This window comes from Rosa rugosa, chromosome 1 (assembly GCF_958449725.1).
Source record: "Rosa rugosa chromosome 1, drRosRugo1.1, whole genome shotgun sequence".
Lineage (NCBI taxonomy): Eukaryota > Viridiplantae > Streptophyta > Magnoliopsida > Rosales > Rosaceae > Rosa > Rosa rugosa.
Genome location: NC_084820.1, coordinates 24,608,613 through 24,624,645, shown reverse-complemented (window position 1 = coordinate 24,624,645; position 16,033 = coordinate 24,608,613). Strand labels below are relative to the sequence as shown.

The 16,033-nt window shown below is 37.5% G+C and overlaps 3 protein-coding genes across 4 annotated transcripts; 1 reads left to right on the top strand and 2 right to left on the bottom strand.

The window, feature by feature from the left end:
* Nucleotides 1–1,071: 1,071 nt before the first annotated feature.
* Nucleotides 1,072–7,093, bottom strand: LOC133724358 (uncharacterized). Its single transcript, XM_062151063.1, has 10 exons — nucleotides 6,933–7,093; nucleotides 6,822–6,850; nucleotides 6,629–6,675; nucleotides 6,314–6,379; nucleotides 5,575–5,615; nucleotides 4,961–5,097; nucleotides 4,393–4,483; nucleotides 3,438–3,509; nucleotides 2,146–2,258; nucleotides 1,072–1,399 (listed from the first exon to the last, which is right to left on the bottom strand). The coding sequence occupies exons 1-10, from the start codon at nucleotides 7,013–7,015 to the stop codon at nucleotides 1,278–1,280; spliced, it is 801 nt and encodes a 266-aa protein (XP_062007047.1). The 5' UTR covers nucleotides 7,016–7,093; the 3' UTR covers nucleotides 1,072–1,277.
* A 771-nt stretch (nucleotides 7,094–7,864) lies between these two features.
* Nucleotides 7,865–10,231, bottom strand: LOC133724357 (DNA-directed RNA polymerases II, IV and V subunit 8B-like). Of its 2 annotated transcripts, none has more exons than XM_062151061.1 (5): nucleotides 10,177–10,231; nucleotides 9,803–9,904; nucleotides 9,458–9,612; nucleotides 8,512–8,627; nucleotides 7,865–8,148 (listed from the first exon to the last, which is right to left on the bottom strand). In XM_062151061.1, exons 2-5 carry the CDS (start codon nucleotides 9,873–9,875, stop codon nucleotides 8,034–8,036), a joined length of 459 nt encoding a protein of 152 aa, XP_062007045.1. In that variant the 5' UTR covers nucleotides 9,876–9,904; nucleotides 10,177–10,231; the 3' UTR covers nucleotides 7,865–8,033. The 2 variants fall into 2 exon arrangements, with proteins under 2 accessions (XP_062007045.1, XP_062007046.1); XM_062151062.1 differs by having other exon boundaries at nucleotides 10,048–10,187.
* Nucleotides 10,232–10,315: 84 nt separating this feature from the next.
* Nucleotides 10,316–15,725, top strand: LOC133724356 (MICOS complex subunit MIC60, mitochondrial). The gene is made up of 12 exons (XM_062151060.1): nucleotides 10,316–10,458; nucleotides 10,554–10,605; nucleotides 10,727–11,350; nucleotides 11,525–11,665; nucleotides 11,754–11,906; nucleotides 12,065–12,142; nucleotides 12,923–13,015; nucleotides 13,137–13,256; nucleotides 13,774–13,851; nucleotides 13,965–14,144; nucleotides 15,069–15,170; nucleotides 15,263–15,725. The coding sequence occupies exons 1-12, from the start codon at nucleotides 10,448–10,450 to the stop codon at nucleotides 15,494–15,496; spliced, it is 1,866 nt and encodes a 621-aa protein (XP_062007044.1). The 5' UTR covers nucleotides 10,316–10,447; the 3' UTR covers nucleotides 15,497–15,725.
* Nucleotides 15,726–16,033: the final 308 nt, after the last annotated feature.

Sequence of the window (16,033 nt, the reverse complement as noted above, 5' to 3'; positions counted from 1 at the left end):
GTCTTCGAGAAGCTGAAGCAGAGACTCCAGAGCCTTCTTCTTGAACTCAACGCCGCCGATTTGCAGCCGGGTATTAGACGCGTTGTCCACGTCGCCCGAGATCCACCAGAGCAGCGACTGGTCTTGACCCGAAGACGCTGCTGTCTCGGATAGCGTGGTCTCCCAGTCCTCCAACCCAAGCCGGTCGCATCTTCCGCCGCCCAATCCGGTCACGACCTCTAAACCGCCGCCAGGGATGCACCGGCGAAAAAACGAGCCGGTCTCATACTCCGGTGGGTGCCCAAAGCATTTTCTGGGTGGCCCAATTTTTTTTTTTTGGTAAAATGTGAGCTCCAAGAACGGGGAAGGAAAAAAAAAGTGAACATGTAGAATTGAACATATAAATTGATCAATTGTGTCTGTAGTGTATTCATTTTGGTTTTGGGAGTTTATGCAATTCACTAGAGGGCAATGATATGATTATTGGGGGCGATAATATGATTATTGGAAGACAATAATATGAGTAATATATAGGAGGCAATAATATGATTATTTGGAGGCAATAATATGATTATTGGGTATTACTAGGGGGCAATATAAAATCGGACGCCGGAATCCGGCCACCGGTCCGATGGCTGGATTCCAGTCACCAGTTGCAGGATTCCTGTCACCGGAGTCCGTAGCCGGCCGCCGGTCACCGGAGTCCGGCAAGGTCTCCGATGACTTCTCTCTCTTTAAGTGACAAAGAAGGAGAGGGCAAAATTGTCCTAAAAAAAAATAAAAAGTTTATTAAATACTTAATTGGGTATTAGGGCAAAATATATATAAAATATTATGTAAGTGAGCAATCTCTTAGAGTGTTTGGGTAAGTAGGGTTAATTAACCCCAAAATTGTGTAAATGGTCATTATCGTTTTGTGTTTTTTGTCTTTTTTTATTTTTTATTTTATTTTTAAGAGGATAAAAGGATTTCACTCCTATCTCCATGGTGACTTGAACCCAGGACCTGAATCCTAGGTAGTGGGCGCTCTAACCACTAAGCTAACACCACTTCCTTTATAGTGTACTACAAAAACAGAGTAGCAGCGGAAGATAAACAAAACTTTTGCATTACATAATGCTCCTAAAAGCACGAACAATAGTTCCTCTGGGAATGATACAAAGAACACCTTAACCCATCTGACAACAACACATCAGAAGCCTGAATCCTATGGGTGATAGGCATCAACCAGAAGACATCATCTCTCGGGTCATTTTAACATATTTAAGACACCAAGGAAACAAAATATTGATCTTTCTCTACTCACTTTCTTCATCACTATCCTCTAAGTCTAAATGATTCATATTCTTTTCAAGTGGCGGAAGCCCATCGTCAGAATCATAAGAACCCTCATCATCACTGCGAGCTGACCTCTCTCCTCCTGGAGCAGCAGATAGCAAACATATATTTAAGTAACTTACTTAGCAAACATGGCTTTCAACAAGATTTATTTTCTTCAGTCGATGACAATTTACAAGATCAGAAATTATGCAAGGAAAACATCCAAATCAAGTAAAATATTCATGAGGTCACTCAACTTAATTTGCACCATGAATCACAGACCAGATTATGATTTATTAAACTGAGGAATGAATGCATATTATCTTGATGATATGTGGAATTCCAATAAGATATTTATAGACCAGATCACCTCCTCCGGGCAAATGGAGAGGACGGTCAATTGATAATGAACTGGTCTCAATAGTGTGTTGTGAATATAGGTCCCATGAAAGAAAGGCAGGACCTTTCTTGATGTTTTCAATCCAACACCATCCGAATCTTGTGATGAATGAACTGATGCGCACCAAGACAATAACACGTAAGACTGAAAATAGAAATTCCAGCTAAGGACTAGGAAAGGATTGTAAAAGCCATAGCCAGAAAGCAACAATATGGAACATGATGGGTCTAAGAAGTCCAATACAATCTAACTGGATGTAACTGAGGTTCTAGAGCACAAGACAACTTTTGATGGGTTGCAAGTTTGACATACAATTACAAAGTAAATTTAACAAATAGTGATTACCAATATCATTCAAATACATATGAATGCAGACAACAAAATGTGTTAAATTGTAGAAAAAGAAAACAGAAAAGTATTTTCTCTAGATAAAGAGAAACTGATACCTTCTACTTCTGTAGGAACCTTTGGAACTTGTCTTTCCTGTGCAAGCCAGGCATTTTGGAATGAAATAATCTCAGCACTGTTTTCACAATTAGAGTATGCCTTTAGAAGTTCCCTGCATTGGTTGAAATAGTATTAGAGACAAATTTTTCAATTCAAAATTACATTTACAAATTAATCTCAATGACCCACAAAGAAATCGCAACGGGAATATTGTCGTCTTGACATTTTGCTCATCAATTCCATGGAAATAAAAGAAAAAACAGAATGCAAGAGACTAGAGTCACAGAGAGTTTCGGGAAACCAATCACATTACAAAACACTAGTCAATCACTCTGTAACAGTGTTAATTTAGTTTTGGCTTTAGTCCTAAAATAGCTTTGTAAAATTATTATAGCGAACTCAGCTGTCTGCACAGCGCGACACCAATTAAACAAATCCAAGCTGAATGACCACTGACCTCAATCTCAAAGTTCAACTGAAAAAGGATATCGACCGACTCTAGATCAGTTTCTTTACTCAACAATACACTAAAGATGATTCCATGCGTGTCTTCAGAAGTTAGACTTCAATTTTCAAGTCCACTACGGGTTTCAATTGACATATCTGGAACCCGTTACATGGACCATGCTTTCTAAGTTCTATAAAGTATAGGGAATTAGAATAAGGTAAACAAATAAAATAAAAAAACAACTCAGTGAATACTATTGGTGCAATGAACAATGCTGATGAGTTCCCTAGATTTCAACGAGCAGGATTGATTGGCAAGCCAGAGTGCCTCCCAAGGCTAAGGTATGTGTTCAGGTAGCTGCTCACACAAAGCTGAGGCCTTAAGCTTGTTAATCACTCTATTGAATCTCAATGTGTAAAGAGAAGTGGAAAGCACAGATAACATACTACTTCACTGCCCAACAGCACAGAGTCTATGGAAGCTGTTTAGAGAAGCAAACGTTGCTGAATCATTCATCAATGTGTGAAGCAACTAACTTCTATGAGATTGCAGTTTGATGGTGATAGTTTGAGTATGTAGATAGTAAAAAAGAAACAAACAAACAGTGAAGATTCTGATGAATACTCAGTTAAAGATGCGTCAGAGTTAAGTTTTTGACATCCTTATGGGCTTCTGTTCGATTGAGTTTGTGGATATACCTTTTTCTGGTGTCCTTTAGATTGGAATTATGCTTTCTGTTAAACTTACTACTGCTATATACTGTGTATGGTGATTGGTGAGCATCTTGCCCAATGTTTCTTTACCCAAAAAAAAAAAAAATTCAAGAAATGAAGAAAAGCATACCTGTTGAGGGATAGGAAAGCATGACCCCATTTGAACTTTCCGAGCAACAAATTTGCAGTTTCCTCTTCCCCACTGTAAAATTGTATAGAAGTAGCATATAATTAAGAAACATATAGCATATAGAACATTGGCCCAAATAGTAATAGTTCCACAACAACAAAAAATTGTTTATGAATTGTCCCTTCAAAACTATACAGAAGTGTGGAAGAGAAAAGCTCTGAAGCCTAAGCATAAATTATGTAGTTCCTAATTGGGATCTTGCACAAGTGGGTTTAGTCAAAGTGGGCTGTACCAAGACACTGCACACCAGCCAACAGTCTTTCTGCTTTTAGTATAATCGCAAAATCCGGACACCTTCATCTTTTATTAGCCTTTCTAGCTTTTATTGTAACGGTAATTTAAAAGCAATGTCTTAAGATTTATTACTATTACTGTTGAGTGAGGACTGCCGGGGCGACAATTTGTGTTACTGGGTAGCCATTCGCATCAATGGCCAGTCAAACCTTAATTTGACCTGTTTAACTAACTTGATTGTAATCACTTTTGGTTGATTCCATATCCTCTGTGAACTAAAAACTTTCATCATGGTTCCTCAACATAACCTATCCACATTAATTTAATAATGACTTAATCTTAATATTATAAAACCATAACAGCCATACTATTATCCCTACAAGAATCTATGATACAAGAAATGGGAAAAAGTAGTGATTGTTCTGCATTATAAGTGGTTTTTCCCATGTCAAAGTCAGGTTGGGTTGCCATCACTAACACACACACACACAACCGTTCAAGAAAAATCAGGCATATATTAAAAAAGAGGTTTCCATACCATCTAATAGAAACAAATGAAGTTTTACTACAGAAACACGTAATAGCAACAGACTGTAAGATCCACGGAATTAGATAAACTAAAAGTATAAGTTTGTAATGCAAGGGAAAATAGTTTCAGTACCATATGAATAAAGCTGCAGATAAGGCCTCCACGCAGGATAGTTCACATGGTCGACCATAATTTACTGGATTTGCTGCTACAAGCCAAGGCACTGCAATATTAACTAATGTGTAAGTTCAGCTGGCTAGGAGAATCAATTGAACATGGCAATATAAACTCCATGTCTGTACAAATTCAAGTACCAGAAGTGCAGTTTTATTTCATGAATCCATTAACAACACTGAATAAAAAACTAGTAACAAATAGCTTCATTAGTATGTGCAATAAGTGATCGACAGGGTTGTGACCAATATCAACTGGTAGGAATACTCTTAATAATTGTCATACCTATGGAAGTTTACAATCAACAAATAAAATCCTAAAATCCCTGTAAATCTATTGTATTTATAGTTTGTGTGATTATAGAACTGTATCTATACTATCATACCTATAGATCTTTAAAAAAAAAAAAAAAGGAAAAGAAACCTATTGGTAGTTTGTGTGAACAGTCAACACACAAATCTTACAGCTACATATACAAATCATTACTTCAGAAAGATATCCAAGAGTGAAGACTTAAAGCTCATACAGAGGCGAGGAGCAGTGCAACGCAGCTTCACAAAGGGTACATCACCCAAGCGTGCCCAAGAGCAATCCACAACAGCTAAACCTTTTCGCTGGATTAAGCTATAATCTTCTCTTGAGACACAATCCGTCCCCACTGGACTGAAATATAGATATACAACCAGTTAGAAATAAATCGAATATTCAATATGCGACAGGAGTAAATGAACCATGAAGCAATAGATGTCATTTAAACGTATACACTGTTTAATGAAAGAAAAAATGGTGGTTCTGAAAATTTGCATTTGAGAGATAATAGCAGCCTCTCTTGACTCAATCCCGACTTTATATATTACAATCAATCCTTTTTCATGAATGTTTTCGTACACCTTGGGGATTAACCATAAAGGAATTGATGCCATTTTAATTTACAGCATAAGAAAGGCCATAGAATATACATTTTATTTTTGAATACAATTCAAATTTGTTCCTGTTCAATATTCCTGCACAAAAAGATCATTTGAACAATGATATAGATTTTCATATGAACATAACCACAAATCTACATGACATCATTCAAGGTAGATCAATTAACATCATAGATAGAGTGAGGTAAACAGCATTATTTGATTCAAGTACCTCAATACAATGCCTCCAAAACCATGGTTCACCCGCAACTCCTGCATGAAGTTTTAATAGTGTCAAGACTACATACATTGCATTATCCAGAGTGTCCAGTTTATGCTCAAAGGGAAAGGGATTAGTACTATTACTCAATGTTGTTTCTCACAACATATTTCTACCAACTAAATGATATGTAAAGCTTGTGTCATAGATGCAACCAAAGATATCCCTCAGTTACAATACTTGTTTGATAGGCCAAATAGAAAAAAACACAATCTTCATAATTTGGTTACTGATATGCTCAAGGTGCTAATTCACCATATGAAAAATGATTGATGGCATGCAATACAGGCAATACTTTCCTACGGTCATCAAAAAGGTTGCATGAGATGACAGCTGGACAAAGTCTTTTAAGCTTCTACGTAAGGTCATCATGTATGTTTGATCCTTTTTCCATTTGTTTTTCTTTTATTCTTTAAGGAAACCTTAACCTTTTGAGTAATTCCCCTTGACACTAGGTAATAATTCCCTATCCAACAAAGACTAATAAGATTTCATACCACTAGTGACATTTCCATAAAGTAGAAGATCCCAGTTGGTAGCCTCAAATCAAACATAAAATCAGAAGATCTAATTAAAAAATAAACTTTTACAGAGATGGAATGAAAGACCACGGACAGTTGTTATCTAAAACAAAAGGAAAACCATCCAATGATAAATTGAAGTGTGAAAAAACACTAAAGCAGATACTTGCTTTCAAAAATCCAAATCTTGAGAGCTTGCGTCCCGTGCACCTTTTTGCATCGCATTGGCCAAAATCCTGAATCAACAAAATAGCACCAATTAAATTTCAGGTCAACAACCAACAACTTGTTCAAGATATCAATACAGCTTCAGAATCACGAAAAAAGGCAGATGAATTTGATCTACTCTAGCACACACTTCATTACAGATTACATTAACACAAAACTAGAATCCGATTTCTGAAGGCTGACTATCATAAAATGCTTCACTTTTCTATCTCAATCACACAAAACTCAAATTTCGCAAGAAACAGAAACAAGCATACCCACATGGCCAGCTGGATTTTGGGACGTATTGGCTCCTCTTCAGTAGCTACAACAAACACAACTCAAAACCCAAAACTCACTGGTGCAACTAAATCAAACACCTCCAAGCAAAAATAAATAAAGCTGAATTTTTTTAAATTTTTTTTTTTTTTTTTGCAACCAAAAAGAGAATAAAGGTGATGAATATGGGACCTTGTTCAGATGGTAGGGAGTCGCTGTCACTGTGGAAAACAACGGAGATCAAAAGTGAGTGAAACAGAGGAGCAATTCAAAGACGGGGAATTTGGAAGCGAAAATACTCACTGTGGAAGATGGGTACGGGTTCGACTAGATTCGCCACGATGGTTATGGGGCTTGTGGTTCTTGAACCGCTTGTTGGGCGCCATTGATTTTCTTTATCAACAAGAAACTAAAGTATAGTTCTCACTTCTGAGACAGGTGACGATGGCGGGTTTTAGCTCCGAGGGTTTTAATCGGCGGGGTAGATCATCAAGCAAAATTGTCCATTTTGTCCCTTGCCTTTTTTTTTTTTTTTTTTCCCTTGTTCTTTTTCAATTTCACATTTTTACCGCACCGTGATCCACACTCACACGCTCATTCTTTTAGTTTTTTAGTTGAAGTTCTTATAAAAGGTAAAATTTAAGTGACCGCCAAAATGATACATAAAATGTGAATTGTAAAAGTGAATGTGAAATTCACCCCACTAGGTAAATAGAATAATATTGGCAAGAAGGCTAAGAATTTAGTGCCTAATAAAAAAAAAAATTGGTGCATAATTTGATGGGAGCCAACGGGATAACATTCCGGGGACTTATATATTTCGGCAGAGATGGGCAGCGGGGTCATCGGAGATGGGCAATTGTCACCCTTGGAGGCTCTTCAGTAGCACTGCCGGAGGTGACTTGCGGATGTGGTTGGGGTGAAGCCGTGAAGGTGGGAAGGAGAGATGCATATTTGGATTTGATGTTAAAATATGAAAAGCTAAATCCATGTGCCAAACCGGGAGGTCATAATAAAACCCAACTTCCCGTCACCATAAGTAAAAAATTCTTCACAACACAAATTACTTTGAGGTCAAATTCTGACAATAGCTCTATATCAGTTCTTGCAACATGAGTTAGCTCTATATCAGTTCTTGCAACATGGAGTTAGTGAATAGTCTGACAGGTTGGTGCCTTCTCTTTAAGCTTTTTCTATAGGAAAAACTTACGCCTCTGAAGTCTGGGAATAGACAATTAAAAAGAAAATAACACTTCCGCATTGAATACTTTATGTATACAAAAGAGTCGGCTGCAATACTGTAGTCTAATCTCGTACAGGTGCAACACCATCAGCTTTTAGAAAAGGCGAATAAGTTCGATTCATATCAAGTGTGTAGAAGGTTTAACAAGCTACCATTCAATTCTACATCAATTTCCTGATAAGCAAAAACATGTTCTGGTCAACCTTAAACTTTGCACAGCTGGTGGGATCAGCTCTCAGCCTCATCTGTAGCCCACCAAAAGAAACAAATACCTCCCTGAAACCCAGAAGAAAGGAATGTTCATTAGATAACCACAAAGCTATTACATCTATCTAGGAGAAATCATTTTTATTGGTGCACAATAGGAATATATCAGAGATCAAATGTATCTGGGATTCTGGATCTATATACAATGTCTAAGAACACGAGCACCACTTGCATACAGAGTTGACTAACAAGAAATCCCTAAATAAGTGTGAGAAGAATAAATCCCTAACCAGATACAAGTATACTTAAATGAGCTAAATAGACACGATAGTAACAGCCTGGGTGTGAGTGCGAGTCCATTTTCAGAGTCATGAGTTCAACATACAAGTAGGAAGCTGCAAGAAAATATAATTTGAGCAGTATGAAACTTACACTACGGGTGGCGACTTTGAGCCTCCATCTGAAGGTTCTGATCTCATGTGATCCATTTTATACAGCAAACCATGCATGATATATTCAAACTTGTCTGCAAGAGACTTCTGTTCAACCTGCCAAAAGGTATAATATATTCAGTCACTAGATAAATATGAGTTTCAGTAATTTAAGAGAAACAAAAACACAACATCAAGGCAACAGAAAAGATGCAAAAACACATGATACAGCATAGCCTTAGTCTTATTTGTCATCATTATACAATAATTACGATGTTGGGGTATTAGTCATTCAAGGAAGAGCGCTAGTCAAAATATGAATGTGTGCCTGAAATGTTCTCCCCTCTTTAGTACAGCAGGTAGTTTTCTCATTGTTATAGTGTTATAATTTAAAAGAGATAGTCTATGCAGTGCGAAAGCAATACATATGATTCGTCCAATCAATATCCAGGGACCATCAGCTCTGCAGCAGCCCATCTTAAATTTCCGGGCACTTTATTTCTCTTTACCTACCTTGAATCACCGACTATATAAGATATGGCAGCAGTGAAGCATTTGAAAAGTCTAAGCACTGACTAGTCGTCAAAGATCCTTACAGTTAGCATTACTGTAACAGGTTACCCAACTTAAGGAATACTGGTGGTATCTCTATACATTTATTTTCAGCATAAGCGCATTACTGTTTTATCAATTGGTGAAGTTAGTTATCTAATCATACATTGGAAATCTTTTCCTCAAGCTCTTTCACCTACCTAAATGTCGAACCAACCAGCCCATGAGGATCCAATAAAATAATATTTCATAGTTTGAAGTTCTTCTCATTCTTCGGGATTCAATGAATGTCCTAGTAAATAATCGACATATTAATTTTCACAGTTAGGATCATACTGCAATATGTTTTTCCAAAAGAAAGATGGGGCACTAAACATCAATGATTAGTGAAATACCTGTGCCTGGTTCGTAACAGGTGCTCCACTGTAGTTAAGCGTAGGAGACAGCACCATCAAGAACTTCTCCTTCTCATGCATAGGGTATACCTCTGTATTCACATCTAGGTGCAGCACAGCACCATGCTTCTCACTCCGTGCTACAATTCGAGAAACTACAGAAACAAATAATAAACATGTAAACAAAACGACCCAGATAGTACTAGAGTATTTTTCAGAAGGTTAATAACAAACAGCAAGGCCTCATTCCAACTATGACTACCATAAACCCCCTTGAAACAATTTATTAGACAATTTGTGAAACTATATCCAGAAATGGAGATAGAGAATGCTTTAGTTACAAACCTTTGTCAAACTTTTTACCATCCGGGTCCAGCTTCTCGATGACAAAAGTATCATCAAACAAGAAACTCAGCATTCTTACTCAACTTGAGATCAGAGCTACACCTACACACAAATAACACAACAAAAACAGAGAGAGATATATAAGAGTGAACTTGATAATGGAAATTACATTTGAATTCATCCAAACACAGCCCAACAGAACAAACCAAAACCCTAGTTAAAACCCCAAAACAAAAGTGTCTCACTTTAAAACAAGAAAAGACTCTTCCTTTCCTTGCGTCTCTTTTGGAATTTGAATTTCTCTTATGCTAATCGACCAGAGATGAATCAAAACCAGAAGAAAGAGGCAGAGAGAGAGAGAGAGGAGAGCTTACTGGTTTCACTCTCCGGGAGGCGGTAGCGTCTTTTTCAAAATTGACCAAGGGTCTCTCACCTAGGGATTTATAAGCGAGCCCCAACCCAAACAAAACGCACCGTTTCGTTAGCTTCTCGTTTGTTTTTTTTATTCCTAAAACGGTGCGTTTTAGGACGACTCAACCTCTTGTATCATTTGCTCGTCTTTCAACTCCGGACTATAACCTCGCCGTCTTTTGGCGCCTCTTCACTGAATCCCAGTCTCTCTCTCTCTCTCTCCGGCGAAAAGCCATGTTGCGAAGGTAAAACTCACACTCTTTCTCTACCTCAAAATTCCATCACACAATCTCCGATCACTCTCACCGACGCTTCTCTCTTCTTCTTCTTTTTTTCTCAGGTCCATTCTCCAAATTTCGTCGCGTCGTGCCGTTCGGAGGATCCAAAGTCAGGTATGTAAATTTTTGATCTTCAGATTTTTCTATGAATTCGTTCACATTCGAAATTTGCAGCAATTTTTAGTTGAGACTGTGAATTTTTTGTTGATATGAAGTGGCGGTTCAAAATTTGCAGCACGTTCCTAGGTTTTTGAGAAAGGAGTTCTCCGCCGCGGTCCAGAAGAATCCGGCGGCCGCTCAGCCCGGCGGTCCGGGCAAGCCACCGGAGAAGTCTGGCGGTTCAAACGCTCTTATCTTTGGAGGTCTTGTTGTTGGTGGAGGGGCTGCTTTGGCTTACGGAACTGGCTATCTGGACCCGATTCTCGGCCAGAAGAAGCAGCCGGAACCGGAAGTTGAAGTGATTGTCAATGAGGATGTAGGTGTGGAAGAGAATGTGCCGCGTGTGGAGGAAGAGAGTAGCAAACTGAGCTTTGCTCCTGAGGTTTCTGAGGAGAGGAGTGATGCACAGTCAGAGGATGTTGCCAAGTTTGAAGGTTCGGGTGAAAGCGAGTCGAAGGTGGAGGATAAATCTGTGGTCAGTGATGTAACAGCTGAGAAGGATTTGCGGGAGGTTTCGCAAAATGCAAATGTTGGAGTATCGTCTGAAGAGAATGTAGATGATAAAAGTGTAGAGGAGAAAACTAGTGAGGTGCCCAAGGAGGAGGTTGAAACTGCACCGGTGTTTACCGAGATTGATCAGCAAGAGAATGAGATTAAAGCATTGGCTCCTCAACAGGAAATCATAGAAGACAAGGCACAGGTAGTCCTCATTTTGGGTTGCTTTTAATTTTTACTAATAGTTTATCATCTTATAGAACTTGTTGGATCATGCATAATAGAGTTATTGTGACAAGCTTGGTGTAGTTCAAAATCAAAAGAAGCTTACTTTGAATGGACTTTATATGAAGTTGCGTTTGGCGAAACTTTGTTACAGGATGCAATAGCTAATGTTGAAGAACCACCAAGTTCTTTGCTCAGTGAATATAATCTGAAGGACGAGGCTGATGGAGGCAGTGAGACTAATATTAGTACACAAGGCAGTAATGAATACAATCCACTTCCTAAAGAAAAAGAGGTAGTTATCAGCATTTCTTTCTAGTTTTTGCAATGCTGAATAAGGATGACCAATGTTACTTACTAAATTTTATTGCTCTTAATTTTAGGCCTTAATTGGTGCTATTGAAGGGTTGGATGATGCTTACATATCCAAAGATGGAAAGTTAGTTCTTGACTTCTTGCAAGCAATTCATGCTGCTGAAAAAAGGCAAGCTGAGTTAGATGCTCGTGTTTCTTCTGAAGAAAAGAGAGCATTAAAGGTTTGAAATATCTTTATAAGATTATCTTATTGAGCATTAAAGGTTTCAAATTTTACATCTTAACAAGAATTTGGTATTCACTTGCTTCAAAATGATTCTATTGATAATTGTAGAGAGCTCTGTATGGTACATAAATATAATCTTCTTGCTCACTGTAGGAGAAGTATGAAAAGAAACTGAAGGATGCTGGCATTAGGGAAATGATGCTTGCAGAAGAGGCAGCAATGCTAGACAAGGTTAATGAGCTCTCCCTGTCTCTTTAGTTTTCTCCATTTTATTTTCAATGGACTATCTTCATGTGGCTGGTTTATTATGAATGGGAGCTTTGACTGAGTAGAAAATTAGTATAAAGTGTGTGGGCACTTGTTTGTTATTAACAGTTGTTCCTAAGCACAGTTATATATATATATATATATATATATATATATATATATATATATGAGAGAGAGAGAGAAGGAGAGGTTTTTGAACCCCTTCTCAATGTCTTTGGTTTTTATCAATGAAGAGGTTTAACAATCATGATTGTAGGACAATACAAAGGAATCAAGAATGTATAGAGTGTTATAAGACTTCATACAAGAGTAGATGTGACTTTGCCTATGTCAGGTTACCTGTTTTACTAATCATCCCATGTTTTCACTAGCACAAGGGAATCATTGCTACTCACATTTGGGCTAAAGTCCCATATTTATCTTGCCATTCTCATATGCAAAAAAAAGATACCTGCTTCATTTGGACAAATGTTTTTCACTTCTTTGAATAAAGTCTATCTGACATTCTAATTGAGTTTGAAGACTAGTAATGTAAAACATGAGAAGAAGTGGAAATAGATGATCTGCTTATGAACTTGTTCTGGCATCTGACTATTTACTGTCACATAATATTTTTTCCCCACCCCAGATTTAGTTGATCCCTTACTATCCTACAAATAGCTTGTATTTACTTCAAATTTATAGGTATTATTTGCACCTTTGCTTTTCAGAGGAAAACTTGTAGATTTTTTTTTTTTTTTTCAGGAATTAAAGAGAGAAAGAGCAAAAGCAGTTGCTGCACTCAAGTCACTTCAAGAAAAACTTGAAGAGAAATATAAGACAGAACTTGAGCAGAAGGTGCACAATACTTTGATGCTTGATCCTGTCACATTTCTCTTTCCCATATATTTATCTCTCTATGGGGCATCAGCACATGGTGACTGGATAAATTAAAGTTTATAATTTTAAGTAATTTCAGGAAAACGAAGCAGAAATGAAGTTAAAAAAGGTTGAGGAATTAGCAAAAGCTGAACTGGCTGCCACAATTGCAAGTGAGAAGGCATCCCAGATTGAGAAAATGACAGAAGCAAATCTTCATGTAAGTCACCTTAGAAGAGATAAACGGTGCTTAAGTTTGAACGTATGTTTATTGTGATCTCTTTTGTTGTTTTAAATAAAACCTTAATGAAAGTTCAATACATGAAGATGGAGGAGATTATTTGAAACCAGAAAGTAATTAAAATGCTTGTTAGTAACCCCTGTTACAATTGCTTCACAGAGTATAGCTCAGTAAATTGAATTCACTCCACACCTAAGCTATGCTTTTAAAGTAGAACTGTACAAACAACTTGAAACGAACCTCATTTGTGCTGAAAGAGCACAAAATAATTACTAATGAAGACTTGCTACTTGGCCCATATTTGATCCATTATGAGGTTAAGGATTGTAGGCTTCAATTGTATACAGTTTGGAATTTGGACACAATCACTAAGTAGAACTGCTTAAAAGATCTATTTTGTTTGGCGTATACATATGTCAGCAATCATTTTTGTCATAGGTGATTAACGAATTTACGTGTTATGAAAGCTGATGGTATTTAGTTTCTTCTTTTGTAGATAAATGCCTTGTGTGTTGCATTCTATGCAAGATCTGAAGAAGCTCGTCAGACTCACTCTGCTCACAAGCTTGCTTTGGTGGGTAATTTCTTTACTTTATTATTCTTACATCTATCCACTTTCAATCTCCTCAATTATTTTCCCAAACCTGCAACTTACATCCTATCAATTTTATGTTTTGTGTCTTGCAGGGGGCACTTGCACTGGAAGATGCACTTTCCAAAGGGTTACCAATCCACACAGAAATAGAGGCTTTGGACACTTATCTTGAAGGCATTGATAAAAATTCAATTTTGGATTTGGTCCTATCATCACTTCCTGAGGAAACACGGAGGAGTGGCACAGATACCTTGTTGCAATTGAATCAGAAGGCTAGTTATCTTCTTACTTCTTCCTTAGATGTTTGCTGGTTGTTACTCTTATAATTAACCGTGAACATTATCAGCCTTCTGTGAGCTTTTGTCTGCATTGTTAAACTTGGCCTCATTGTAGATTAACGAATAGCAAAGGCATAGTTGATATCCCTCTTATATAGTTGAGGGGAGGACTAATTACTTCCTACAGATTTTGATTGCACACGTGATTAGTAATTCATGGATGTATAATAGCTGTTAAAGGTAGGCTCATATGTTCCTCATAAGTTATATGAGTTTAAAGCAACAGGCTAGAGATTCATAACATATTTCATGGTACTACTGCATGTGAGATGACTGATTAGCTTCATCTTATTTAGATGTATACTCATTTCTTTGTTTATTAGCAAGGCTTGTGAGGCCATTGCTCATTTTGAAAACGTTACTTCAGGATCAATATTCCAACTTCTTGTGTGGACATGGATCTTTTTGTTATTTGCATTTAATAGTTTTTCCATGATGACTAAAATGCACCACTTATGCACTCGAATTTGAAAACATTCTTTCTTCTTTTTTCCCTTTGTCCTGGACAGACTCAAGCCTTGTTTTTGATCTCTCTCTTTGTCTCCGTTGCTGTCACATGTGTATCTTTTGGTTGTGGCAAAATGTAAAAACATGATGAATATCTTCATTAAGGAAGTATTTTTGTTTTATTTGGTTGACCCACTTTCATCTTAGCTTCTTGCTTATGCTTCATTTATGAGTTTAGTGTTCTTAAATATTCTCAATTCAAATCTGGTTTATCATTGTTGTCCAATGTGATCGAGATACTAGCATGGCATTAACCTAGTACAGTGCTTCAAGTTCTGTATACTGAAAGTCCTAGTTAGTATGTCTAATATCAGTGCTGTACTTGCTAAACTCCATTCAATTGTCTTGCAGTTTGATGCCTTAAAAGGGACAGTACGACACTTCAGCCTAATCCCTCCTGGTGGCGGCGGCATTTTGGCTCACTCTTTAGCACGGATAGCATCCTGGTTGAAGGTATGTAGATATGAGGTCTGATTTCCTTTCTAATCACTTTTGAACTCAACTTGTTGGAGTGTTCACCATACTTGCCTTTGGATTTTGTTTAGGTGAAGGAAGTAGATCAATCTGGAGATGGGATTGAGTCTATCATCAATAAAGTGGAGTGCTACCTCGCTGAAGGAAAATTAGTCGAAGCAGCAGAGGCACTAGAAGAAGGTGTCAAGGGCACCCAAGCAGCAGAAATTGTGGGTGATTGGGTGAAGCGTGCTAGGAATAGGGCTATCACGGAGCAAGCTCTGACACTACTCGAATCATATGCCACATCCATTAGCGTCACATAAAGTCCGATTTTTTTAGTAAGAATACTGAGTCTACATATTGTATCGGGAGTAATGCTCCGAGTGTATCAGGGGTAACATTTTGAGATTGTAATTTTTTGACATAGCATTGTAGCTTCCAGTGATTTAGTTCTCATTGAAGCAAACAGATCATCTAGTTCAATCTGTTACCGGAATGAAGAGTGAAAATGAACCTCCTTTCTGTCAAAAATGCTGACAGCAATTGCTATTCCTTCTTACCCACTGACCACTGTGACATTTTCCCTTTCCCAACCTTCTATTTGTTTTTATATGGGGTGAAATTCACTCTCCTTATTTTACAATTTACACTCCCATATTTCTTTTCTTAGTATCTTATCATCACAATTTTACAATCCACACTATAAAATGATTAAATTTAAGATACTACAAAAGGAAATATGAAGTGTGGATTGTAAAATAGAGAGTGCGAATTTTATCTTGTGCGAATTTCACTTCCTTACTTTTTGGACTAATATTTGGGTGCAGAACATAAATCATCATTCCACTGTGAGACAGACC